Source organism: Lampris incognitus, chromosome 5 (assembly GCF_029633865.1).
Source record: "Lampris incognitus isolate fLamInc1 chromosome 5, fLamInc1.hap2, whole genome shotgun sequence".
NCBI lineage: Eukaryota > Metazoa > Chordata > Actinopteri > Lampriformes > Lampridae > Lampris > Lampris incognitus.
In genome coordinates, this window is record NC_079215.1 from 59,520,316 (window position 1) to 59,539,701 (window position 19,386).

At 44.2% G+C, this 19,386-nt stretch overlaps 1 protein-coding gene across 1 annotated transcript in view; it reads right to left on the bottom strand.

The window, feature by feature from the left end:
* cusr (Copper-only SOD repeat protein) overlaps positions 1 to 16,255 on the bottom strand; it is a 32,653-nt gene extending 16,398 nt beyond the window's left edge. Inside the window, exons 1-3 of the mRNA XM_056280573.1 lie at positions 16,175 to 16,255; positions 9,163 to 9,295; positions 6,362 to 6,476 (exon numbers count right to left, since the gene is read on the bottom strand). Of these exons, the coding sequence (XP_056136548.1) occupies positions 6,362 to 6,476; positions 9,163 to 9,295; positions 16,175 to 16,255 (329 nt within the window). The remainder of the gene's footprint in view (positions 1 to 6,361; positions 6,477 to 9,162; positions 9,296 to 16,174) is intronic.
* Positions 16,256 to 19,386: the final 3,131 nt, after the last annotated feature.

Here is a 19,386-nt window from a genome sequence, read left to right on the forward strand (position 1 = left end):
TGATGACAATGACTGATCTCTCTTCTAGACTGGTAGCTTCAATGAACTCCCAAGGCATTGCCCAAGTCAAGGAATCAACCAAGAAGCACATAAGGCGAAAACTGGAGAGTGAGTTTGCTGGAGCCTTGCAGATATTCCCTGATAAGAAAGGAAAATTCCTCCTCTATCCCGATAACTTGTCCATGAGGGAACTTGCCAAAGAAAATCAGTCTCTCAAAAGGGAGCTGCAGACCCTGAAAAGTGTCAGTGCACAAGATGTTATAGCCAAAGCAGCCATCAAATTGAGAGCAGGCATTAAAATTCAAGATGTTCCTCAAACCTGGCCGCCTGAAGTCAAACCAGAAGCAGAATGTCCTACCATTCCAGAGTCGCTCATTATCTTCCTGTACTCTCTACTCACAGGCTCAAATGATCCTGATCATGCATCCCAGAGAGTGCAGTGCCTTCTGCAGTCATTTGGCCATGACATAGTATATGCAGTGACATGTGGAAATACCAAGCCTTCCAAGCACATTGTTCTGCCATTCAGTGTCAAATCGTTGACAGGAAATGTAGAGTTGATAAACATCCTCAACCGACTTGGTCACAGTGTGTCCTATTCACAGATGGAAGAGATCAACACTGCCCTGTGTCTCCAGAAACTCTCATCATCAGGGAGTGGCATTGCCCTTCCAGCTAACATCCATCCTGGCATATTCACAACTTTAGCCTGGGACAATATCGACCGTCTTGAAGAAACTGTCAGTGGTGAGGGAACATCTCACAGAGTCAATGGGATTGCTGTGCAAGCAAAGCCAGTCAACCCACTTCCTGTCCAACCCATGCCCACTGTTCCCAAAACAAAGAAGAGAAGCATTGATGGACCCCCACCAATGTTACCAACTTACAATGCTGGACAACGGGTAGGGCCACCACAAAGCAAAAAGTCAGATGCCGATACTGCAGCCAATACTAAGCTTGCCAGAGAGAAAAACCTTCTTTGGGTCCTAGCACGCATGTCACAACAAGAAGAACAGTCAGTCAGCAACTGGACAGGCTTCAACATCCTGACTCGAGGAGAGATGACGGTCATCCCCGACAATATAGGCTATCCGCCTACCATCAATGCTCCAGCGACACAAATGTCTACTGTCAACGAGGTGCTTAACCAGTCACTGAGCATCATGCAGTGCTTAGGCCTGAGGAAGATTGTCTGTGTCTTTGACCAAGCCCTGTATGCGAAGGCTGTCGATATCACATGGAAACACCATGACAAGTTCCATGATATCATCGTTAAGCTTGGGGTATTCCACACCATCTGCACACTGCTGGCAATAATAGGAAAGCGTTTCCAAGATGCTGGACTCAAAGACCTCTGCATTGAGTCTGGCATGATTGCAGAAGGCTCAATTGCTGGTGTTATGGATGGCCGCAAGTACAACAGGGCAGTGCGACTACACAAGCTCCTGTATGAGGCTCTCATGCGACTGACCTTGAATGGTTTCCTGTCCTGGTTGGAAGAAACTCACAGGAATGACATGGTTCACCTGAATGAGACACTGAAGACCATTGACAGCCTTGGGAAAGAAGTCTCACAACATGCTTTGAAGGAGGTCCTCGAGAACAGCTCTTGTACACGCATCATGGATCTATTTGAAGTCTACCGTGAGTTCCTTAGAGGTGGAAACGGCAGCCTCTCGAACTTCTGGATGTCCTATTTGGACATGGTTGAAATCTTGTTGGGGCTCATCCGAGCATCCAGAGAGGGAGACTGGATGCTACACTTGGCTAGCATTCGAGCAATGATCCCATGGTGCTTTGCTTATGACAGGATGAATTATGCACGCTACCTCCCCTACTACTACGCCCAGATGTCTGAGCTGCCCATCACACACCCAGATGTGTACACAGAATTCATGGAAGGAGGCTTCTCAGTCCAACTGGGCTCCACCAATCCCTTTGGCCGAATCCCTGTTGACCAAGCTATAGAAGAAACGGTGAACAAAGACACCCAAACAGCTGGAGGGACAAAGGGATTCAGCTTGAAGCCAGGAGCTGTGACCAAATATTATCTCACAGCTGAGTATAGAAGCATGTACCTCAGACAGCTGAGAGACCTGACAGGTCAAGGCAGGTGCAAATGGTCTCATCCAGATCTACAGAGTCCAAGGATCAAGAGAGATGAAGCAGATGTCCAGTCTCTCATGGACCTTATGGAGAATAACTGGCTCAATCCTATGTCCCCTGATGAGATTGATTTGGTTAGCCTCTCCACTGGCAACATGGCTCCACCTGATGTGAACATAGATCTCTTGAGAGCTCTTGAGAAAGGAGAAGAGGCCTACCAAGCATTCCAGCAAACAAGGTTAGATGCAGACCCACCACCTGTGAAATTCCACGACAAGATGACCAAGCAAAGTCTGAAAACATTCTCCAATGTCAGCACAAAACAAGCTCATGGAAAGAAAGCACAGGATGTGGTTCTGAAGGCAGATAGAAACCTTTTCAGTCACATGATCCTGGTGGCTGAAAGCAGGAAGGTGAATCTGAAGGATGTCCTTGCCTACCCATTGGGCCCACTACCATGGGCACTGGCAAATGCTGATGGGTCCTTACGAAAAACAAACAAGGCTGCACTTGCCAGAGAGCTTGAAAAGAATGTATCTCCTGCAGAAGACATCCCAATCCCATCTACTTCCATCATTGATGGGATGAGCCTGGTCCAAAAAATGAATGGCAACAACAAAACCTTTGCACAGGTGGCAGAGTCAGCCTTGACTCAGGTCCTCCATGAGGGAGCACAGAGTGGGAGGATTGATGTTGTTTTTGATGTCTATCACCAGACTTCGATCAAAGATGCTGAACGACTGAACCGGGGTGGAGACATCACTCTCCAGTACAAGAATCTTGCAGGGGGACACCACGTCCAGCAGTGGAGAAAATTTCTGTGCAGTTCCTCCAACAAGACCAGTCTCATCAAGTTTCTGGTGGAAGAGTGGAAACTCCCACGATACAGAGCTATGCTGCATGGCAAGGTGTTGTACATGACCTGTGAGGAAACCTGCTACAAGTTGACAGAAGATGGGTGTGAGGAAGCAGCAGAACTGCACTCCACACATGAAGAAGCTGACACCCGTCTGCTCCTGCATGCATTGCATGCAGCAAATGCGGGCTCAAAGTCAGTTATCATCACAGCTGAGGACACTGATGTCATGGTGCTTTGTCTTGGCTTCCAGAAGGACATCACCTGTCCCATCTAACAGAAGTGTGGGACTCAGAACCGCACACGGTTTGTCGACATCACCAAACTGGCAAGTTCCCTTGGAGACAGCATCTGTGACAGCCTAATTGGCTTACATGCCTTCACAGGCTGCGACACTGTCAGTGCATTCGCTGGTCAAGGGAAGCTGAATGCCCTGAAGATAGTGAGAAAGCACACTTCCTGCCAAGAGACTTTTAGTCAACTGGGACAGACATAGAATGTGAGTGATGAGCTGTTCCAGAAAATTGAGCAGTTCACCTGTCGGATGTATGTTGCTAATAGCAGCACTGCTGAGGTGAACAAACTGCGTTACCAGCTCTTCTGCACCAAAAGGGGAGAGGTTGAGTCCAGCCAGCTGCCACCATGTAGAGACTGTCTCTTTATGCATGTTCAACGAGCCAACTATCAGGCAGCAATATGGAAGTGCTGTCTGCAGGCTAACCCTGTGGTGCCAAGCCCTACTGAGTATGGATGGACAGACGATGAAGGCAAGCTGGCCATTTACTGGATGCGCTCCCCACCTGCACCAGATGTGGTCTTGGAAATGCTAACATGCAAGTGTGTGCATTCATGCAAAATGCCAAGCTGCATGTGCCTGTCAAATGGACTTCCATGCACAGACATGTGCAGGTTACAGACCTGCAGTAACCAAAAACAGCAGGATGGTCCAGAACTGGACTTTGAACTTGGGGAGTCAGATGATGAGAGAAACGAGCAGTTTGATGAATGACAGTGTGGTGATTCTGATGGTATTACTGTGGTAGTAGTCTATTGATGCACAGGATGTTGATTCTGGACTTGGTTACCCAGAGCTTGATAACAATAATGTAACCATATTCACATATACCCATTACCCTACCCATTACCATTACATATACCCACTAATGATATGGGATTACATGTATCATTGACTAAGTATATGTAAATGTCAATGTTGTTTAAAATATTAAAATAGTTCATTACCTCACTATGGTATTCCTTTTTATCATGTATTTTGATTGTGTATTTAAACAAATGTATAGAGACCAGTTTGTGACCTAACTGGCTTTGGTCTAGTTCTCATTTAAGGCTCACAATCACCTCACACAATGAAATAGTATGGGTATATTATACATTTCCTGAATCTTTACAGTCCTGTGAGTATTCCAGTTTTTGTGTTTTGTGTCCCTGATATTCCTAGATGCCACAGGGCTAAAAGAAAGTATATAGTTTAGGCGAACATTGCAGAAAGATGTGTGTTATTGACGGGTTGAAGAGCTCAAGTGACCTCTATATTTGTGAGAAATATCCACAACAGGGCTTGAATGAAAGCTAAGAAGGTCCCCTTTAAAATGATACCAAAGACAATATTATAGAACATTGAAAAATGTCCTGACCATGAGGCTAAACCAGGATATGCACCAGCGTCTAAAATGCAATTTAGTTTAGCGGGTGGTTAACTTCATGAGCTGATAACTGTGATACAGCTGCCACTCAGGAATGGTTATCATACCAAAATATCATCTACAGACATGGATCCTTTCAAAAATTATAAGTAAGTTTTGCCACCTTGACTGTACCGAAATATCGTCTGGCCCATGGACTATTATTTTCTTGCCCGGTGCGGGATTCGATACGAGATGTACTGCACCACAAGGCGACATCACTAACCGCTCGGCTAGGGGCTAACGTGTCTTATTAGTAGTTTACAGTAACGTTAGTTAACGTGAATATGGCTAGTAGCGAGCTTGCGGTGGGAGATCCAGATATTTTATATAGCCTTGACTCCAGTACATTTCCCCTTTTGATTTATACGGTTTTATTATTCGTTATTTGTGTATACTATTGCATTGAGTTGTGTAAGGAAAACGGTTTAGCTAATCTGAAGCTCAGACGTTCATATAGCCTATCTATGTTATGGATGCTAGTTAACGTTAGCTAGAGAAAGTGCTCCGGTGATTTTACATTGGTTTTAGGTCACGCGGGGACCGATGACAGTTTAGTCACTAGATGACTATATAGTAGGCTAGTTAATGCTTGATGCTCACGTTACTCATTTGTAAAGATAATGAATGAACCTGCTACTACATGTAATATGCTTGATTGATGATTTATTGATGATTTATTGAAATAAAGAGGACATATTCAACAAAATATGATGAATACTAATAAACAATGCTGAGGAACGCTGAACCAGGAAACACTGCATTGCCTAATTATTTATTTTTATCCTGTTTAACAGGAATACTTATCTGTATACATGTTCTCAAGCCAGAGAAGTGTAACACTGCCGCATTTTGAATTAACTGTAGTTGGTGCACAACTGATTTTGGGAGGCTGGTAAATAGTCCATTGCAGTAGTCTCGTCTACTTGCTTTAAATGCATGGATTAATTTCTAACAGTCTAAATTTAATAGAAAGCCCCGTCTCATTTCATAACTGCTGTTTGTAGTGACCGCAATGAAGTCCGCAATGGTTTGGGAGCTCTAAGGAAAGGCAGTGGTGTTACTAAGTCATTTCACAGCTATCAAAAACCATATAAAACAAGAAAAAAAGTACTTCATATAGTATACTTTGACAATGTTTTGTTTAGGTTTTCATTTGGAATTTAGTTCAGCCAGTGGAGCACAATATTCTAGAATTCTGTGGCAGTTGGAAGAATGAAGAAGGATCAGATTGTTCTAAAACAGAGAGCACAAAAGGATGTAACTTGGATTTATGAATGCCCACTACCTACCCAGCTACTGACCTCACCACACCGCACGGCACTGTACTGACCACAGAAGACTTACAAACTCCTGCCTGGACCCTGGTTGGGGTGGCCAGCAGCAGAAGCTAAAGGAGGGAGATTGCAGCATTCCTACATGCGATGACTCACATAACAGACTGCGCTAGATGCATCACAACACCTTGCCCACTGTACAGCTGGCCATCCCACTCAATAGATCAACAGATAGACAAGACAGACAGACAGACAGACAAACAGACAGACAAACAAGCAGACAGCCACAGACATTCCAATAGATAGATACAAGAAATTCTCTTTTCTAGCTACTTAGACGTCTGTCTTTATGTCTGCTTAATGAGATAAGGGACTTAAAATAAAAATTTCAGTTCTGCATGAAAAAGAGTGGGACTCACCTGCTGAACAGTGTAACCTTGGGAAAGATTTGCTCTGCAGAGGGAGAGGTTGGGAGGATGTCAGCGCAGGTCAAGACACGGTCTCCATCTTTCAACACCAAAGACCTGTGGACAACTGAAAGCCAAGTAAACAACAAATATTCACAGGCAGTCTCTTCTCAAATTATCACTATAGAGTCAGTGACAGAGCTGAAATGTTTTTCTTTCAGAGGAAAGGGGATATTGTAGTTTAATGTTATTTTATCCTTGATATAGGCCTTTGTTCTTCCAAACATGATGAGGCATCATTGTTGAAAATAAGGACTTCTGAAAATTTACAGGTCAAGTTTTTGATATCCTAAAAAAAAACTAAACTTGATATCAAATTTTTGAAATTGAAATCAACTCTTGAAATATGATGTCTTGGTTCTGAAACAGATCTATCCTACAAAGGTAGGGTAACCCTATAATTTACAGGCTGTTAATTATGTAGTAGCTGTGAAGAAATTGCTATGAAATTACGTAGTAATGTGAAGTACATCTGTCTTACCCTACATATGGGCTATACCACTCACTATAACAATTAATTCCCATATAATTACCGACCAAACCTATATATTCTGCTTTAGTTTTACTCTATAATTACCCAATATTTATACTACTACACCTTGCTATTATATTGATTTTACTTTACTGTTATTTCTTAGCAATTTATTCACAATTACTACATGTGGTTATAGCCATTTGGTGAATTTAAATGATTTATTTGAATTTCATCATGACAATTTCAACTTTGTTATCAAACTTCAAAAACAGACATCAATATCTCTGTTGATACAAAACTCATGATGAACACTTGAAAATGTGATATCCATGATATCAGATAGACATCTTTGGTGTCAGATATAAAAAATGTAATTTCAAAAGATTTCAAACCAGGAATCAAATTTAAAAAACATTATACTCAATTTCAGAGCTCGAATTTTTTGTCAGTCAGCTATTTCTTTTCAAAGTTGCCTAACGTTGCTGAAAAAAACAACAACACTTGGAACAGCCGTTCAGCTTGATTGAATATGGATGAGGACATCCCCAAGTACCACCACTACTCCTCCACACCTCCATCCCATGAAAATTCAAAATTTGACATCAATTTCAGAAACTGATATGAAGAAAAAAAAACGGATACAAGAGTTCAACAACATAAAATTTCAAATCTTCAAATCAAATCTAAAAAGCAGTGATACCAAATCAACAAATATGAGGAATCAGGAACATTTATTATGCCGAAGGTGTCTGGCTGTGACAGTCAGACACCTTCGACACATCTCCCCGCACTCCACACGACGACACCAAAAACACAGTCAATGCTAGGTGACGCTGCCACCAGACCACCCTCGGTGTTATTGGAACTGCCGGTCTGAATGGGCTGCTGAATGTGCTAGCAGTTAGCTTAGCCTGCCCCGCTTCTGCGTCCTGTCAGACTGCCCTCGGTGTTTCCTCCTTGGATACAGCTCCAGGCAGGGCCGTGGTCCCTGGGCCCACAGGATACAGGACAAAGCAGACCAAGCTCCCCCAGCCATCAAACGAAAATATATTTGAAACACGTTGATACCAATTGTCATAAATCCGGTACATTTTTTTTTTTAATTCATCATATTTTATTGCCATCAAAAACTTTGAATAAATGTTAAAATAGCTTTCTGTGCAGCTTGCCCCAGGGAAGCTTCACTAGAACTATCTGGCATTAAGTGCCTTGATGAGCAGCTACTCATATCGACTGGCCTATGAGTCTCTCTCTCTCTCTCTCTCTCTCTCTCTCTCTCTCTCTCTCTCTCTCTCTCTCTCTCTCTCTCTCTCTCTCCCTCTCTCGTACCTGTATGTTCCGCAAAACAGGTGACAAGGAAATATTTTCAATTTGTAGTGAGTTTTAACAAGAGGAGAAATGATTTAAGACTTTTCATATAGAGTCCAACTTACTTTGTTTCAACCTGTTTGGTTCAGTTTATATGTATTTATGTTTCTCTACACTTTCCTTGCAATAAATAGTGTTTATAATATGGTGTCGATACTATTTTCAGTTTATGGTCTGCCCTTACTAGTGCTTATTCTAGCCATTTTGAATGTATGCGAATATAATTAAAGCGAAAGCCACTTTATTTTTGTCATTATACAGGTTACGGTAACATTTGTTCTCTGTATTTAATCCATCCTATTGCATAGGAGCAGTGGGCAGCTGCAGCGCACGGGGACCAATTCCAGTTCTTCTTCCTATTGCCTGGGTCAGGAGCACAGACAGGAATATTAACCCTAACATGCATGTCTTTTTGATGGTGGGAGGAAACCGGAGCACCCGGAGGAAACCCATGCAGATATGGAGAGAACATGCAAACTCCACACAGAAAGGATCTAGGACGGCCTGGGGTTCGAACCCAGGACCTTCTTGCAATGAGGCAACAGTGCTAACCACTTGGCCACCGTACCATTACTGATCCTGTTTATGATGTGTACTCTTGTAATCTACTCTGATTGCTAATACCTTACAACATTTTGTTTAAGGCAATGAGATGTTCACCCCCTGTAAAGCCCCTTGAGGCAAATTTGTAATTTGTGATATTGGGCTATACAAATAAAATTGACTTGACTTGACTTAAATGATTTCACATTTGACTCCAACTTCACTCGGCCATCACGCATCAGATAAGAGGAGTTCTTTGTGATCTTCTTTTAGCAACCTGATCAAGATCTCTACATAGGACTAAAATGTCGTCTGCCTCAATGAACGAGTTTAAGTGTGTCAGCTCTCACTTCTCTCTGTGTTGTACCTGTGTAGTCCCCAGCCAACATTATGATCGTATCACTGAAGACTTGTCTCTCTGTCAGTCTTATGGGACCCTGTCGTTCAGTCATCTCTCCCACCATACAGCCTAGGGGACTGTCACGTGTACAGCTGGGGCTCTGAAGGGGGGACAGAATCCCTCAAAAATTTAAAATTTCTCTTCTCACAAGCAAAAACTTGCAGTGACTGGAGAATTATGGGGCTTAACAGTGGATTTTCGCTCTCAGAGAAGAAATATGCTGGTCACCCCTTAAGAGTTGGTAGTAATGACTTATTTACATGTCTTGATGCATGCTCAATAATCCAGGCAAGGAAATCACATAAAGTTGAATCAGTTCATCTGGACACAATGTTTATTGGGAGAAACGTTTCATCATTCATCTCGGTGACTTCTTCAGTCTCAACTGACTGCAGGTATTCCCACCCTTATAAACAGCACAGCTGCATAATGACCTAACCAACGAATGGTTTCATATGCAAATTGCCACGACCATTACCTAGAGTTACAATGGCCATGTGTACTATTCACAAAGGATTTGGGAATAGTTGCAATCACAGCATTGTAAGATGGCACCAGACACACAAAGGCAATGTGGACAAGTGGTTGAAGAATGTTTCCAACAGACATTCACCCAGGTGGAGAAAGACATCCTTGCTAAGGGGTTACATTTTGTTGTCACACCAAGGCAAAGCCTGCTAGTGGAACTGATCACAGCCACAGAATCAGCAATCCATAACAACAACATGACAGACCCAGAAGCAGAGCAACTGCGGACAAAACTTTCAGCCTTCCTCAGCAATGCGAATGTGCTGCCATCCAGCAACAGCAGAGACAAGAGGAAAGCACTCGCAACTCTTAGTAAGGACAATAACATCATCATCTTCCAGTGGACAAAGGCAGACGCACTGTTTTATTAAACCAGACAGACTATCATGAGGAAGTTATGACGTTACTTAGTGACATAAATACTTATGAGCCCCTGAAACCAAATCCAGGCAGTGGTTATAGGAAAAAGGTAGATTGATAGATTGTCTGAAGCTATTGGAACAAGACAATGTTATGGATGGTTTGTTTTTTTTGTTATAGGTCACTGAATTAAGTGTACTAACAACAGGCTGTAATGGCACATCCTGTTTGTGTATCTTAGGTAAACCATAGAGAGTAGATGTAGCTTCCCCTGGGTATAATCTATGGTAAAAAATAAAACATCTCAGTGGGTGTAAGTTTCTGGCATCTATTTTTAACCCGTTGGTAGGCAGTACTGAAAATCACATTCAAAACACTATGGATTGTGTGGATAAGGTGAGGAATATTATTCAGGATTCAAGAGCCTGTCATTGTGCAAGCACAATGCAATTTCAGAAGAGAAGCACACAATGTCACTGTGTCTGTGTGCGCCGCCACTTAGCAGCAATCACGCAATCATGACAGGTGGATGAAACAATGATCTTACATCTCTCTTCACATACTAAGTTCCTGTTGATGAAGCAATGGAGGTAGTCCATATGAAATAACTGGATGACCCCACCCTTAACAATAGGAACACCCTTAACACTGACCTAGTGTGTTTGCTTCTGAAGCTGTGTCTTCAGGCCACGTACTTCACATACAGGGGGCAGTACTATAGGCAGAGGCATGGGTGTGCTATGGGTTCCCCAGTTTCACCTATAGTGGCCAAATTGTATATGAAGGAAGTGGAAAAGAGGGCTCTGGTGTCCTATCCAGGGACACCACGTAGCCAGTGCTTCAGATTTGTTGACGACACCTTGATTAAAATTAAATTCAGCACGTAACAAATTTCACTGACCATGTTAACTCAGTCGACAACCACAACACATTCACTAGGGAGGAAGTGAAAAATGATAGGTTAGCCTTCCTTAGACTGTGAAATTGCAGTTGGTGATTGGGGATATTTCATTGTTGATGTTTACCGTAAAACAACACATACTGATCAGTCCTTAAGGTTTGACTGTCATCATTCACTGCAGCACAAACTAGGAGTCATCAGGACGCTGTACCACCAAGCTAACAATGTTCCCACTGACACAGCAGCCTTGGAAAGGGAGAAATCTCACATTAATCAGGCCCTGGTTAAGTGTGGTTAACCTAACTGGGCATTTGTCATCTCACCTCATCTCATCATCAGCCGGTTCTCCGGGTCAGGTTGTGGTGGCAGCAAGCTAAGTAGGGCACTCCAGACATCCCTCTCCCCAATAATACCCTCCAGCTCCTCCTGGGGGACCCCAAGGTGTTCCCAGGCCAGATTGGATATGTAGTCCATCCAGCAAGTTCTCAATCTACCCTGAGGTCTTCTTCCAGTTGGACATGCCCGGTAAACCTCCAAAAGGAAAGCACCCAGGAGGCATCCTAATCAGAAGCCTGAACCACCTCAACTGGCCCCTTTCGACACGAAGGAGCAGCAACTCTACTCCAAGCTCCCTCCGGATGTCCAAGCTCCTCACCCTATCACTAAGGCTGAGCCCAGACACCCCATGGAGGAAACTCATTTCAGCTGCTTGTATTCACGATCTCACCCTTTCGGTCACTACCCAAAGCTCTTGACCATAGGTGAGGGTTGGAACGAAGATTGACTGGTAAATTGAGAGCTTTGCCTTCCAACTCAGCTCCCTCTTCACCACAGTGATCTGGTATAATGTCCACATTACTGCTGATGCTGCACCAATCTGCCTGTCAATCTCCCACAAGATTCTGAGATACCTGAACTCCTTCACTTGAGGCAACAACTCATTCCCAACACAGATGGAGCAATCCACCATTTTCTAGTACAGAACCATGGCCTCAGACTTGGAGGTGCTGACTCTCATCCCGGCCATTTCACACTCAGCTGTAAACTGCCCCAGTGCATGCTGGAGGTCACATGCTGATGAAGCCAACAAAACCACATCATCTGCGAAGAGCAGATATGCAATTTTGAGGTTCCCAAAATGGACATACTCCTCACCTTGGCTGCGCCTTGAGATCCTGTCCATGAATATCACAAACAGAATCAGAGACAAGGGACAACCTGGACACAGTCCGACACTCACTGAAAACGTGTTTGGGTAACACTTTAGTATGGGGAACATATACACCATTAATTAGGTGCATATTAGCATGCAAATTAGCAACATATTGGCTCTTCATTGGTCTTTATTAAGCACTTATTAATGCCGTATTCTGTCTGGCCTTATTATACAACCAGTAAGCCATTAACTATGAGTTTTCCCTCTATAACCTCAGAATTATTGCTTATTAGTAGTACCATCTCAATATGCTTTGCTTAGTATGGACTTTATAAGGTGGTAGTACCACAAGAAGAGTTATTCTCCCTTACTAACATGTAATGAATATGGTCTGTTCTTACATAACAAAACACAAAAGTAGAAGTGTTAATAGTGTTAAATTACTCTAAATTAAGTTTTTGTTACTTAGCATATGTTCCCCATACTAAAGTGACATCTTGATCATTACTAATTCACTAGTAATTAAGTTTTTTTTACTTAGAATATGTTCCCCATACTAAAGTGTTACCCGTGTTTGACTTTGTGCCGAGAATGTGGACACAGCTCTCACTTTGGTTATAGAAGGACCGGATGGCTTGTAGCAACTGCCCTGGCACCCCATATTTCTGCAGTACCCCCCATAGTGTGCCCCCAGGGTACACGTTTATAAGCCTTCTCCAAGTCCACAAAACACATTTAGACTGGATGGTCAAACTCCTGTGCCTCCCTCAGCACTTCTGCAAGGGTAAAGATTTTGTCCATTGTTCCACGGCCAGGACGGAATTCATGTTGTTCCTCCTGGATCTGAGGTTCAACAATCGGTCGTAGCCTCCTTCCCAGCACCCTAGAGTAGACTTTCCCAGGGAAGCTGAGCACTGTGATGCCCCGATAATTGGAGCACACCCTGCGGTCCCCTTTTTAAATATGGGAACCACGACTCCAGTGTGCCACTCCACAGGTACTGTCCCTGAACTCCACGCGACATTCAAGATGCATGTCAGTCAAGACAGCACAACAATGTCCAGAGCCTTCAGCATCTCAGAGCGAATCTCATCCACAAGTGGTGCCTTGCCACCAAGGAGCTTCTTAACTACCTCAGAGACCTACCAAGGATATGCGTGGGGCTTCCCCTGAGTCTTCAGACTCTATTTCCTCCACTGAGTGAGTGTTAGCTGGGTTCAGGAGCTCAAAGTGTTCTTTCCACCGCCCGACAAAATCCCCAGTCCGGGTCAGCAGTTCACCTCCCCGGCTGAACACAGCCCTGCTTCCCCTTCCTGAGTCATCGGATGGTTTGCCAGAACTTCCTTGAGGCCAACTGAAGGTCCTCCTCCATAGCGTCGCTGAACTCCACCCACTCCCGAGTTTTTGCTTCCGCGACCATCGAAGCTGCAGCCCTTTTGGCCTCCCGGTACCTGTCTGCTGCTTCAGGAGATCCCTGGGCCAACCAAGCCCGAAAGGCCTCCTTCTTCAGCCTGGCGGCTTCCCTCACCACCGGTGTCCATCAGGGGGTTCTAAGGTTGCCACCTCAACAGGCACTAACGATCTTATGACCACAGCTCCCACCTGAAACATCTGCAATAGAGGCTTTGAACATGGCTCACTCAGACTCCGTGTCCCCAGCCTCCCTCGAGATACATGAGAACTTCTTTTGGAGGTGGGAGTTGAAGACTTGACAGACAGGGGCCTACGCCAGACATTTCCACTTCACCCTCACTACACGTTTGGGTTTGCCAGGTCTGCCCAGCATCCTTCCACGCTATCTGATCAGACTCACCACCAGGTGGTGATCAGTCGACAGCTCTGCTCCTCTCTTCACCTGAGCGTCCACAACATACGGCCGCAGATCTGATGATATGACCACAAATTCTATCATTGACCTTCAGCCTAAGGTGTTCTGGTACCAATTACACTTATGAACTACCCTATGTTCGAACATGGTGTTTGTTATGAGCAATCCAAGACTCGCACAGAAGTCCAACAATAAGGCACCGCTCAGGTTCCAATTGGGGAGGCTGTTCCTCCCAATCATGCCCCTCCAGGTTTCTCCATCATTGCCCACATGAGTGTTGAATTCCCCCAGCAGAACTATTGAGTCCCTAGGCAGAACCCTATCCAGGACACCACCCAGAGACTCCAAGAAGGCCGGATACTCCAAACTGCTACTCGGTGCATAAGCACATATAACAGTCAGAGCCTTTCCCCGAGCGACTCGCAGTCGTATAGAGGCGATCTTCTCATTCCCTGGGGAGAACTCCAACATGGCGGCACTCAACCCGAGACTTATGAGTATCCCCACACCCACCAGCGCCTGTCACTTTGGCTGGCTAACTCCAGAAAAAGCAAAGACTCCAGCCCCCCTCCACGAATTTCATACCAGAGCCAATGCTATGTGTGGAGCTGAGTCCAACCATATCTAGTTTGTACTGCTCCAACTCCTGCACCAGCTCAGGCTCCTTCCCTGCCAAAGAGGTGACATTCCATGTCCCGTGGACCAATCTGCAATGCTGGAAGTCGGCACGTCCCGGTCCCCACCTTTGCCTGCCGCCTGGCCTGCATTGCACCATACCCCAATGCTCATCCCTGCTGGTGGTAGGTCCATAGGGTGGGGCGTTTTTCAAAGCCAGGAAAACGCCCAAACAGTGCACCAGCTGATCGAAGAGAGGAGAAAGACAACAGCTACCCAAGTATAAACCAGTGTTGATTCCGTATGTGGCAGGAGTGTCAGGAAAATGAAGATGCATATTTTCCCATCGCTGCATCTCAATTGCTTTCAAAGCCTAAAACACACTGCGTCAGAAATTGGTCCACCCCAAGGATCGGGTACCCTGGTACAAACAGAGCAATATATTGTATGCCGTTAAGTGCCAGGAGGATTGCCGTGACTTGTGCATTGGGGAAACCAGATGCTGGAAAAAGGATGGCACAACACAGAAGAGCTAACACATTAGGCCAGGACTACACGGTCTACACCCATCTACAGAGCAGTGGCCTCTCTTTCAAGGATGAGGATTGCACATCCTTGATAGTGAGGAATGCTAGTTTGAACAGGGAGTCAAAGAGGCCATCTGTGTGAAGAGGGAACAACTATCCCTCGGGGGGGGGGGGGGGGGCTAACAGTACATCACTCGCCATTTTACAATGCTGTGATTGCAACTGTTCCCCAATCTGTGAATTGTGCACATGGCCACTGTAACGCTAGTAAATGGTCATGGCAATTTGCATATGTAACCGATCATTGTTTCGGCCGTTATGCCACTGCATTGCTTATAAGGGTGGGGATACCTGCAGTCAGTTGAGACTGAAGAAGTCACTTAGATGAGTGATGAAATCTTTCTCAGTTCATGTCCACATGAGCTGATTCAACTTTCAACTTAAATCATATCAGCTAACATCCACATAAAACTATCACATTGTTAGTTTACTTTTTAAGCATAGTTATTATGAATTCAATCCATTTAAAGGACTGTAATCACAAACTATATCAAACCCTTCATGCATAACTGAAAAAGGTTAGTGAAGGAGAGGCAAAAACTTCCCAACAGGGAAGACATCCATCCATTGTGTGTGTGTGTTTTTTTAAGGGCAGTGAGAATATTTGTAGTAGTAAGAGTAGTTCAGTCATTCTTGGTTGATCCATTTGCTTGACTAGACATTTGTCATTGTGCTGCTCAAATTTGGAGCAGCACAGTTACAACTGCCTTTCAGCCACATCACATTTTCCTCATGTAACACACATGTTTGGATTGAAGGAGAACATGTAAACTCACTCACTTACATGGAAATTCACTATGAAGACCAGGGATCAAACCATATTTCTGTGGGGCAACAAAGCTTGCTGCTTAGCCAAAATGCTAGACTACTTGCATTCTTTACTCCTTAATGGGGGTATTCATAAAGATCTATCATTTATTCTACACAAGTTTGGTTTCTCTCAGAAATAAAACTCAGCATCATTTCACAGTGCAGTTCTTATATAAGTGGTAATATTGTGTTACCTTGGGCATCATGTTGAAGGGATTGTAGGTGTCACCCACATTCTCACAATGACAGCAGTGGGTTCCCTTGCGGTTGTCCATGATAAACCAGGAAACATGGCTCACCTGGTTGTGTGGGGGAAAAGATCCAAAATAGGCTTATCCACACTTTTTTTATCCAGCCCTATACATTGTTTTTGAGTGGTTACATAGAGTGTATTTGTGTTTGCAAGTTTTTGTTTGTAATGTCTGAATGCATGCTCAAAAATCCAGGCAAGGAAATCACAGAAAAATGAATCAGTTCATCTGGACACAACGTTTATTGAGAGAAATGTTTCGACACTCAACTAAGTGACCTCTTCGGTCTCAACTGACCGCAGGTATCCCCACCCTTATAAGCAACACATTGGCTTAACAACTGAAACCAACAATAGGTTTCATATTCAAATTATCGTGACCAGTAACTAGAGTTAGAATGGTCATATGTACTATTCACAGAGGATTTTGGAATAGTCGCAGTCACAGCATTGTAAAATGGTGACAGATGTACTCCCCCCCCCCCCCCCCCCGGTTCAGGGATGGTCATTCTGTCTTCACATAGATGGCCTCTTTGACTCACCGTTCAAACCATCATTCCTTCCTGTCAAGGATGTGCACATCCTCATCCTTGAAAGAGCGGCTGCTGGCCTGTAAATGGGTGTAGACTGTGGAGTCCTGGCCTGACTTGTTAGCTCTTCTGTGTTGTGCCATCCTCTTGGCCAGCGTCTGTTTAGTTTCCCCGATGTACAAGTCAAGGCAATCCTCCTGGCACTTAACAGCGCACACTATATTGCTCTGTTTGTGCCGGGTGACCCGATCCTTGGGGTGGACCGGTTTCTGAGGCAGCGGGTTTTGGGGTTTGAAAGCAACTGAAATGTGATGTTTGGAAAATATATGTCTCAACTGTTCTGACACTCCTACCACATATGGAATCACCACTGCTTTACACTTAGGCAGCTGTTGTCCTTCTCTTCTCTTAAATCGACTGGTGCACTCTTTGGGCGTCTTCCGGGCTTTGAAAAATGCCCAGTTAGGATAACTACACTTAACCAGTGCATGTTTAATGTGGGATTTCTCCCCTTCACCGGCCACAGTGTCAGTGGGGATGTTGTCAGCTCGGTGGTACAGTATCCCGATGACTCCTAGTTTGTGCTCCAGTGGATGATGAGAGTCAAACCTTAAGTACTGACCAGTGTGTGCTGGTTTAAGGTAAACATAAAAAAATCAAATGTCCCCATCACCAATTGCAATTTCACAGTCTAAGAAGGCTAACATGTAATTTTCCCATCCTCCCTGATGAACTTGATGTCGTTGTCCACAAAGTTAATGTGGTTGGTGAACTGACCATAATGGACAATGTCCCCACTGACACAAAACCCCAAAACATGCTGCACCAGAAATTGGTCCACCCCAAGGATCAGGTCCCCCAGCACAAACAGAGCAATATAGTGTACGCTGTTAAGTGGCAGGAGGATTGCTGTGACTTGTACATTGGGGAAACCAAAGAGACTCTGGCCAAGAGGATGGCACAACACAGGAGAGCTAACACGCCAGACCAGGACTCCACAGTCTACACCCATCTACTGGCCAGTGGCCACTCTTTCAGGGATGAGGATGTGTACATCCTTGATAGAGAGGAATGCTGGTTTGAACGGTGAGTCAAAGGGGCCATCTATGTGAAGAGGGAATGACATCCCTGAACCGGGGGGGTAAGAGTACGTCTGTCACCATCTTACAATGCTTTGATTGTAAATATTCCCCAACCCTCTGTGACTAGTACACATGGCCATTTTAACTCTAGTTAATGGTCATGGTAATTTGCATTTGAAACCGAGCATTGGTTTCTGTTGTTATGAAACTGTATTGTTTGTAAGGGTGAGGATACCCGCAGTCAGTTGAGACTGAAGAAGTCACTTAGATGAGTGATGAAACGTTTCTCTCAATAAACGTTGTGTCCAGATGAACTGATTCACCTTTCTGTGATGTTTGTGTGTAAATCTGAAACGAAATACTTCCATTTGAAATTAAATACATACTATGCATACATACATATACATACAGACATAAAGCATATATATATAAAATCCAGTGAGTCAAGTAAATTATTTATGAGACAGTACAAGTCTGTTTGATGCCATAAGTAATCATCAGCTGTCAAATTTTGAACACTTTCCCTACCATTGAGAGTTTCTTTTGACAAACTTTTTTCATATATATATCTTTTTTTTCTTCTTCTGGAAACCATCAATGGTGTAGATAAAAGTGCTCAACAAATGAGGATATATAGAATATTAAGATAGATGTAGGGGAAAAAAACTTTAATACATTTCAGTACAAGTTTGTTTGTGTGTCACACACTCATCATCAGCTGCCAATGTGAATAAACAGATTTGTACAAATCTTTTTGTGTCAACATGTCTACATTTGCCTAAGCACTCAAACTGGGTGTGTGCTTACAGGTTGTCTCGTGGAAGATTGCAGGTCGACCTCCAGTGTGACATCACCGTTACTCCCATCAGGAAAAGTCTGCTGAGACTTAAGAACATCCAAATGGTCAATATCGACCACCAGTGAAAAGGAGGGGATGGAAATGACATATTTCATACTTTTTCTCCGAACAAAAGTATTCAACCAGAGATGGGTGATCACTTCTCTGAAACAAAAAAGAATATATTTTAAAATCGGGAAAGAGGCGGACACAGACATCTTTCTCATGGTGTCTCTCGCTCCAGCAGTTCATTGTTACCCCTTTAGCAGTGATTCAAAATGTCTGCCCCCTGGTGCTTCAGTCTGTTACACCACACAGCAATGCAGAGGTCCAGTAGAAGAACTGTCCGTGCCATTAGTGGTGGCTTCCGGTGTTTCTTTAACACTTCCCTGGTCATCACACCTGTTTCTTGGACTAAGATCACCCCCCATGGCACGGCGGGCTCTCAGGCAGCATTATGGATCCTTGCCCAAACATGTGGCAGTGAGCTTTCAGTGAGCCCGGCATGGGGCTGACAGGGGCAGCTGTTCCCTTGATGAGCTACCTTGTTAAAGGGCCAGTACGCTCAACCAGCCAGAAGGCCAATGCCAAGCTGATGAAGAGGCGCTGCTTCCTTCCTTCAAGTCTACATACAAGATAATGAATTCTGTCTGTCCAATACAGCAGAAATCTTCTGTCATATTTTTGTGGCAGTTCGGGTCCCAGG